The sequence below is a fragment of the Sinocyclocheilus grahami genome, unplaced genomic scaffold (assembly GCF_001515645.1).
Source record: "Sinocyclocheilus grahami isolate Dianchi unplaced genomic scaffold, SAMN03320097.WGS_v1.1 scaffold657.1, whole genome shotgun sequence".
Lineage (NCBI taxonomy): Eukaryota > Metazoa > Chordata > Actinopteri > Cypriniformes > Cyprinidae > Sinocyclocheilus > Sinocyclocheilus grahami.
The window spans coordinates 159,253-168,468 of record NW_015505836.1 but is presented as its reverse complement, the minus strand read 5'-3'; the positions used below and the strand labels follow the sequence as shown (position 1 = coordinate 168,468).

The following is a 9,216-nucleotide window of genomic DNA, read 5'->3' as shown; positions in this document are numbered from 1 at the left end:
ACTAAATTCTGTTAAATTTATGCTTAAAACAAGAAACAACACTTTGCCGACAGGGTAAGAAAAATAAACCTAATTCAAGATATATCCTCTTACACAATTTTGCTACTCACAGAAATGTCTTGTTTTCAGGAGGTTTAATAAGATATTTTGCCGTTAATATTTGCAAAAACAAATTTTCCAAATGCCACGCTTATAGGATTTTAGTGCTGTTTCAACTACTTTTTCCACATCAGTAAATTCCACACAGGATATAAAGTCATATGAGACGCTGTTAGATAAGTGTCTGTCACATATAAATGTCATAAAATGTCACGCTTTGCTACCTGAGTGAACTATTGTTCACATGAGACATGCAACACCCCACAACTACAGTACCTTCATCAACTCATCATTTATAGTGGGAGAGATCAGTCTTCCTGAAGGTTTTTTCACTGTAATAGGAAATACGCAGGACACATGAACTCAAGCCAAGCCAAACCTGACCTGAGGTGGAGAGAAATATAAAATGTGGCTGATTGGCCAGTCATTGTCAATGTGTGTGTCACAATGATCATAGTTCATACATGAGCTCTTGCGGAGCTCAAACCTGCAGCCTTTGTCTAACCAGAGTAGATGTTTAACCACTAAGCCACATCACCCCACAATTCTGAGTTTATTTGCCCGACACAAGATGGCAGTAAAGATCTAATGTATTCTCTTTCAAACTCAAAGGGAAATCATTAATACTTCACAGTTAGTATTCTACATATCTGTGATCTGTTCATTATTAATTGTGTCAATAATTCACATCAAATGCATAAAAATGAATACAGTTTGCTATTTGAAATGGCACACTCTCTTTCAAGTTCTAAACATAAATAAAACATAAGTAAACAAGCAAGTGTCTCGTTTTCATGCCGTTTTAAAATGTCATTATTTTTTCATACTTTTAATATGAAATGAGCATTTTTTAATTCAATGCAAATGCAAGAATAAATGTAACATTTTAAATGCAAATGTAAATTCCAAGTCTTTAAATCTCATACAAAATGTAAATATAAATATTAATATGAAGGTAAAATTTTAAATACAAATGTAAAAGTCTTTCAATTTTGAACATAAACTGTATTCATACATATTTATAAAAAAAAGTAGCATTTTAAATACAGACGTTGAGGTTTTTAAATCTTCAACATAAAATGTAAATATATTTAATATATGTAGTCTTTACTAAATGTAATAATTTAAATACAATGCAAATGTTAAGTCTTCGTACGTTAACACTGAATATACATTTAAATATTAAATAACTATGAAATCTAATCTAGTCTAAATACATTTTAATCTTCAAACACATGTAAAATATTATTTAAAATATATTAATACAAATATCTTTATGTTGTTAAATCTGTATAATTTTAAATCTATCTTAAAACTCTTTAAAGCAAGTATAAAGCTATTCTAAATCATTAAAACACTATGTAATTGTAAACATTTAGGCTACATTTAAAGTCTTAATATCTATTAATGTACATATGTATTACAAAAAATGACATATCAACGTAAATATTTAATCAGAATACAAATTTTACCTCTAAATATTTAGCCTGGTGTGTGCAGTGAGAGTTTGTCTGGTTTTGTGGCGCCTCTCTGCGGTCGGATGTGGTACTGAGAGAGAATCAGCTAATCTTCGTGCGTGTGTGTGTGTGAATCTGTACTGGAGCACCGCAGAGCGGACGCGACTCCCTCCCTCCCTCCGCCACAGGGCCACGGAGAAGGCCGTACGTCTGCGGCTCGCGCTCGGGGATGGATCAGGGATCCGCCGCGGGCACCGGAGGGACCTTCATTTCCCTGAGCGACACTGAGCAGAGATGTTACTCGGGGCTGTACGCGCTCTGTCAGCCCGACAGCAGCGGCAAACTGGCGGCGGGGAAAGTGGCGGAGCTGTTCCGGGCGTCGCAGCTGCCGGCCGAGACGCTGCACCAGGTGAGTTTTCACCGCAGCCCCTCAACGCGCTCCAGTGTCAGATATCTGCTGTGTCTGGGTGTACAGTCAGTATGTGGCGGTGTGTTCAGCAAAGAGTAAAGTTGACGGACCTCGACTTGGTACAATGATGATATCAAATGGGAATACTATAGTAGGCTACTATGATATGTATACAATAATTGAATTAGTACCATATTCATACACTATTGACAAGATGCATAAAGGAATTGCATGGCATTGCCATTCCCAAACACACATGACAGTAGGCTATCATGGTACTTTTTGACAGTTGAAAGTGAACTATGTAGTTTATACTGTAACTGTACTGTGGTATGTATATATACTAGACGCAGTATACTAGATTATATGATAATAAAATAATTCTAGATATTATAGGAATACTGTATATGTTTATATGTAATCTCCCTCGTGGGATTAATACATTAATAAAGTTGAAGAATATCTATTTATCCATCTGTGCTGGATAGATTACTTACAAATGTGACCCTGGCCCACAATTTAAAAAAAAATTTTTTTTTTTTAGATTTATACATCATCGAAAACTAAATAAATAAGCTTTCCATTGATATATGGTTTGTTAGGATAGGACAATATTTGGCCAATAAATTAATATTTGAAAAATCTGGAATCTAAAGGGTGTGAAAAAAAAAAAAATCTAAATATTGAGAAAATCACCTTTAAAGTTGTCCGAATGAAGTCCTTAGCAATACATATTACTAATCAAAAGTTAAGTTTTAATATATTTATAGTAGGACATTTACAAAATATCTTCATGGAACATGATCTTTACTTAATATCCTAATGATTTTTGGCATTAAAGAAAAATCTATAATTTTTAGTGTTACTTATGACTGCTTTTGGGGTCTAGGGTCACAAATGTTACAAGAATTGAACTATAGTTTTTAATATAATCCATTACATTACACATCTTAGGTAAAATAATCAGACTACTTTTTGATTACTTTTAGATTACTTTTCACCTAACTCGTTTCTCACATTGATTTAAATAAGATAATCTTGTAAAATAAAAAAATAATATTGATATAAAAATACAAAGAGAAATAAAATGTATTTAATTCAGTCATATATATTATTTGATCATATATATATATATATTATTTTAATTAAATTAATTAAGTCTTTGTACTGTAGAAGTATACTTTACTAATTTGATAGTTTGTTTTCCATTCTTAGTACATTTGATGGTGTGATATGGTAATTGATTTACCATAGTATTGAATGATTACCATATTTATATACTATATAATATATTGTTATTACTCTGGTATCATGCCCCCAAAATGTGTAGTGTTTATACTAGATGCTGTAGTCAGTATACACTCATTTAGTAATATATTGTTATATATATCTATATATTATATATTCTTATATTCTGACTTGATATTGATTTATCTTGTTGTAACTCACAGTAATTTAATAGTAAAATGCTGAATTTAGGGGCATGTGCTTGTTTTGAAGACGTTTTGCTGATTTAACCAGTTTAAAAACACTTCTGTATGTCAGTGATTCATTATTAAGAGCATTTGAAGCTTCATTCTTTACAAACATCAGCATTAGCAGTGAGAATTTTCTGCTGATGTTTGTATTACCAGGCATTTTTACAGTAGTAAACACTAGGATGCGTCATGTGTCATTTAACACGTCATATGAGTCAGGTGAAAGGTGTTTACTGTGTTTAGTCGGTCTTAATGCTTTGTGGGTGGTGTTCAAATACTCAGCTCCACAGTTGTGTGTTGTGGCTGAGGGTGAAGAGCCGTGTGAGCGTGTGAAATCGGGATGGCAGGAAGGGTGCTGCCTCATTCACACACAGATAACACTGGGCTGGACGGGCTCACAGGACTGGTTGTTAGGCGGGATACAAATAATAGCTCATTTCACTTCAGTGATCCTTGAAAAGGTTTGCATGTTGCTCTGGTTTACCTGTCTTAACCGTGGCTTGTGTACTGCACACATACCAGCTTCATCACTGTGTCTGTCACGAGACTCTGTTCCCCTTTCGGGCTCTGTCTTTACATTTATTTTGAAAGATGAAGCTCGCGATTATGGTAGGGGCGTTACATTTCCGATGAGTGCTTGCGGTGTTCGGCCAATCACAATTCACTGGGTCAACTGGCCAATCAGAGCAGACTGCGCTTGTCGGAAGGAGAGACTTTGTAGAAAACGAAGCGTTTGAGAGAGGCGGGGCATAGAGGACCTACAATAATGTACAGTATTTGAAAAATAATGTGTTTTTTGAACATTAAAGCATGTCAACATATTCTGTTACACCAAATACACAAAATAATGATCTTTAAAAAAGCATCATATGACCCCTTTAATAAACCAGCAAGAAGTTTACATTGACCATATTAGTTTTATTTTAGTCTTAAATTTAGCCACATTTATTTAAGGAACAGTGTTTTTTTCCCATATTATTGATATACTGTTACAGCTTTTATTAACAGTTCAAATTATTGTTTTTAATTTTTATATGTTCCATTTAATTTGAGTCATTTTTGTAGCATTTTTGTCATTATTATTTTTAAATGTCTTTATTTTTTATTTAAGTTTTTTAATTTTTTTATTTCAGGTTTAGTTATTTTAGTATCAAGTTAAGCTAAATTAAAATGAAAAGTCTTTTCTTTACAAAAGTTAATAATTCAGGCTGGCTTCTCTGCAGTAATATCATACACCTTTTTAATTTATTTTTTATTTATTCATACAATGTTATTTATTTATTTTATTTTAATTAAAATTAAAATTTGAACACTGAATTACAGGGGCCATTTTTTTGCTACTGTACCTTTAATACTTAAATGTAAATAGCCATTTTGCATGTGCTTTGCCCTTGCTTTGCTCATTTCACATTTTACTCACTTGTGAGTTATTATGGTGTTTAGGATTAGTAGTAGCTTATCTGTCCTACTTATTACCTCACTGTGACTGGGTCAAGTTTCTGAACACCCGGCTGGCATTGTTAATGTGTTAAATTGGATTGTGTAACACAGTTCGTAGTTCGGGAAGAAGGAGGTGGGAACCGGCGAACATTTAAACAAAACTTTAATAATAAAATAAACACAAAACAGCACGACAGCCCCTCACGGACGACTGCCGTCACAAACAGAACCAAAACACAAAATAAAATCCAGGCCTGGTCCTCTCTCGTTCTGCACTGTCGTCACTCCTCCTTTTATCCTTGCGGAGCTCCTCTGTGGGACTCGAGACCGGTGAGTGGCGCAGGTGTCGTGCATTATCACTTACTCCACCGGCCTCGCTCCGTTCCCACGGCTCTCGGCCCCGCCCCACTCGTCACAGACGGTCATGTGTTAATATATTAATCTGACATCAGAAGTTTTTGCAGCTTAGTTTCAATAGGCCTAGTCTTTTTAGACTGGGGAAGCTTTGAAACTGTTTTCATAGTCTATCATACTCTTTTATTATTATTAAAAAAAAGAATTAATATATAAATAATAAATAAATAAATTTTCTTATGGTATACACTACCATTCAAAAGTTTTGGGTCAGTAATAATATATATATATATGTTGTGTGGGTACAAACACTAACTCTACAGGGATTGCTGCAGCTTCCATACCCTGCACCGATCGTAGCTGTCTAAAAGGATTGCTGTGCTGTCCTGCTGTGGCCCTCTGGGAGCGTCGTACTGTGCCTTCCAGCCCAGCAGGTTGTACAAATCGCTCCTCCACTCCGAGGCCTTCCTCTTCAGCATTTGTGACCCCAGATGACAGATTCTCAGGCAACACCACCCGAAGCTCCTCCCAGTCTTCATCTGACTCAGTCTCTAATTGTGCCATGCTTGTGCTTGACTCTGTACCTTGATGCTCACTTAACACTACGGACTCTTTCTGTAGTGGTCCACAACGACGTAACTCCAAGCGATGCACATTTTTAGGTGGGTGCGATCGATCCACTGGCACTACCTTATACACTGCCTTATCTGAATCCAGTCTTTCCAACACGCAGTAAGGCAAATCCTCCCACACATCCTGGATCTTATTCCATCCCCTCACTCTCCGATTCCGCCGATATACCAAATCACCTGGATTCAGACTAGCATCTTTCACTGCCCCTTGCTGTTTTCGTTGTCTCTGCGTAACTATGTTCTGTAGCCGCTTCTGCGTCAGACTATAAGCTTGCTGAAGTCGGTGCTGATGTTCCGCCACCCAGGTCTCCATAGTACCTTCTTCCCTCCTTCTGCAAGCCCCGGTCAACAGATGGTCAATTGGGAGATCCGGTCTTCTACCGAACATTAAGAAAAAAGGGGAAAATCCAGTGGTAGCATTTTCAGTCGTATTATATGCGAACACCACTTCATGCAAATACTCATCCCATCTCCATTTCTTCTCCTGAGGAAGGGCCCGGAGGAGGTCATGCAACGTTCTATTAAAACGCTCACACTGCCCGTTACCTTGGGGGTGAAACGCTGTGGTTCGGCTCTTCTGCATACCATACACTTTACACAATTGCTGCACGATCTCAGCCTCAAAGCACCGACCCTGATCAGAATGAATCCGAGCTGGAACGCCGTATCGATGAATCCACTCCTTGACCAGGACCTTTGCCACCGTTACAGCCCTCTGATCAGCTGTGGGTACAGCAACTGTGAATTTAGAAAACACATCCGTTATCACAAGCACATTTTCTTTTCCACTCTGGGAGTGTTCCAACACCGTAAAGTCCAATGCCACCACTTCCAAGGGTTTTGACGCTTGAATGCTGTTCATTACTGTTCTTACTTTAGGCTGAACGTCTTTAGACACAATGCAACGGAGACAATTTTTGCAAAAATTCTGCACATCTTGGTACATCCCTGGCCAATAAAAGCGTTGACGTATTAATTTAAATGTTCGGTCAATCCCCTGATGGCCTTGGTGGTCATGCAGCTGACTAAGTACCTCCTGTTTTAACACTTGAGGTAACAGAAGCTGTTTGACCCAACCCCCTCTAGCATCTGCAACCATTCTATACAGGATCCCTTCAGACTCTTCCACTTTATCCCATTGTCTTAACAACTCCCGTGTGTCTTTTGGCTCCTCTTGTCTCTCTCTCTTGTCTGGTCCTCCTCCTTTACTCCAATAAACTTGAAACCATGAAATTATAGGGTCCTGCTCCTGCAGCCTCTGCATATCCTGTATCTGGAATTCGGGAAAAACAGAAATGGCATTCACTGTCGCAGTGGGGACCATTTCCTCTAACACCACCCGCTGCTCTCCTTCTGTGAAATTTTGTCGTGACAGAGCATCTGCGTTTCCGTTCTTCCTACCAGGACGATACACAATTTCAAAATCAAACATGGCCAACTGCGATGCCCAGCGCTGCTCCACAGCCCCCAGTTTAGCGGTCTTCAAATCCCCCTCTCTTTCTGCAAAAACAGAGGCATATTGGTCCAACAACTTCCTAACCTTGCCTTCCTGTTCCTCATTCAACTGGGGGAACTTCAAGATCCCAACTTCATGAGCCACCATTACCCCTGTCTGAGCAGCATTGCATTGTTCAATATACACTGTACAATTTTGTTCTTCCTGCATAGGTGTAAATTTTAGATCTGGATCCCCATCACTAATTACCACCTCAACCCTGTGAATAGAAGCCAGCCGAACGTGTGGATTCAGAATAGCATCACTAGTACCCACATTCATTATTGGGACCAATAATTGTCCTTTCTCTGGCAATACTATTGATCCTACAACCAAAAGGAATTGTTCAATATACACTGTACAATTTTGTTCTTCCTGCATAGGTGTACATTTTAGATCTGGATCCCCATCACTTATTACCACCTCCGTGGTATTCCCTGTGGCTGCCTATTAGGAGTCTGCAAATTGGCCATTTTATCTGTTAGATCACTTAACTGCCGTTGCTGACTTTTCACCATTCCTAGCAGTTCTATCAACATCGGATCTGAAGTGTGTTTTGCAGTCACTACTTCACTATCTACACTAAAATTCTCAGACCCAAATGATGTTCCAGGAACACTCAACCCATCCTCTGCCCACTCAACAGCTTCTTTACGGACATCCAGAAATGCCAGACTTGGTCTCTGTCTAATCATTCTTTTCAACTCTCTACAAAGATCTTTATTTCTAACATTCTCTGCAAACTGATCTCTGAGCATTACATCTTCATCAGACACACCTTTTGGGTTACAACATTTTAACTTTTCTAATAAAGCCATTAAGGCATGTGAGAATTCAATGAATGTTTCAGTCTTCCCTTGTTGTCTTTCAAAAAATTGTCTCTGTAATGCAGTGAATGATTGAGCATCCCCAAACACTTCGCGCAACGCTTCAAAAATTCTCTCTGGACTGGACCGTATTTCTCTTGATCTATACTTAATTTCTTGCTTGGCCTCACCCTCTAAATGTTCCCATATGAAATCAACTACCTGATCTGGGGTCAAATTCCGAGCTTTAAACACACTTTTCAAATCTTCAATCCAATCATTCAATGGTACACTAGAAGATTTACCTGTATAGATTTTACATCTCTTTTCTCTTGGTAAATAGACAACCTCTACCTTTGTGGTGCTTCGTTCTTGCCGCACAGTCCCCGTCTCCATTGTTACACCCCTTAACAGTCGTTCATTTTCCAAAGCCAGTCTATTCTTTTCTTCTTTCTCTTGTACCAGTCTCCTCTCCAGGGCTGTCAATTGTTCCTGAAGTGCCTCCATCACGTTTCCTAGACCACCGTCTCGGTCTTCACCACGGCCTTGATTCAATTTGTCTCAAAAAAATAAATAAAATAAACAAACCACAACAACAGGGAAAAAAAAAAATATATATATATATATTTAGAAGGACCTCAGAAGTAGAGATCCCATCCTCGTCGCCAAAATTCTGTTGTGTGGGTACAAACACTCACTATAAGGTCCTCCAGTCTGTCAATAAATATACCCTTTTTATTTATACAAATTCTATAAAACTCTTCACCAACCCCACCTCACAGGGTAGGAAAACATGAAGCACAAATCACTGCCAGTACTCACTCAACCCCAAAATACAAAAAACTCCAATCAATTCAAAACAAACAAAATAAACTCAAAAAAACGAGACAAGTTAAATCAAAACCATGGCAATCTGTCCCAAAAATACAAACATTAACAAAGTCAAATCACAAAGCACGTGTAAATCAATTCCTTTTCAATAATCGTTCCAAAATCACTTCAAATACACTTCATACCTGTTAGCACAGCAATATTCAATTCTGACC

General features: G+C 37.8%; 1 protein-coding gene across 3 annotated transcripts in view; it reads left to right on the top strand.

Moving 5' to 3' along the window:
• The first annotated feature begins 1,702 nt into the window (after positions 1-1,702).
• The window catches only part of LOC107558733 (ralBP1-associated Eps domain-containing protein 2-like), a 63,763-nt gene continuing 56,249 nt past the window's right edge, over positions 1,703-9,216 (top strand). For all 3 annotated transcript variants that reach the window (XM_016242401.1, XM_016242402.1, XM_016242400.1), the window contains exon 1: positions 1,703-1,965. In XM_016242401.1, the coding sequence (XP_016097887.1) occupies positions 1,786-1,965 (180 nt within the window). In that variant the 5' untranslated portion in view covers positions 1,703-1,785. The remainder of the gene's footprint in view (positions 1,966-9,216) is intronic.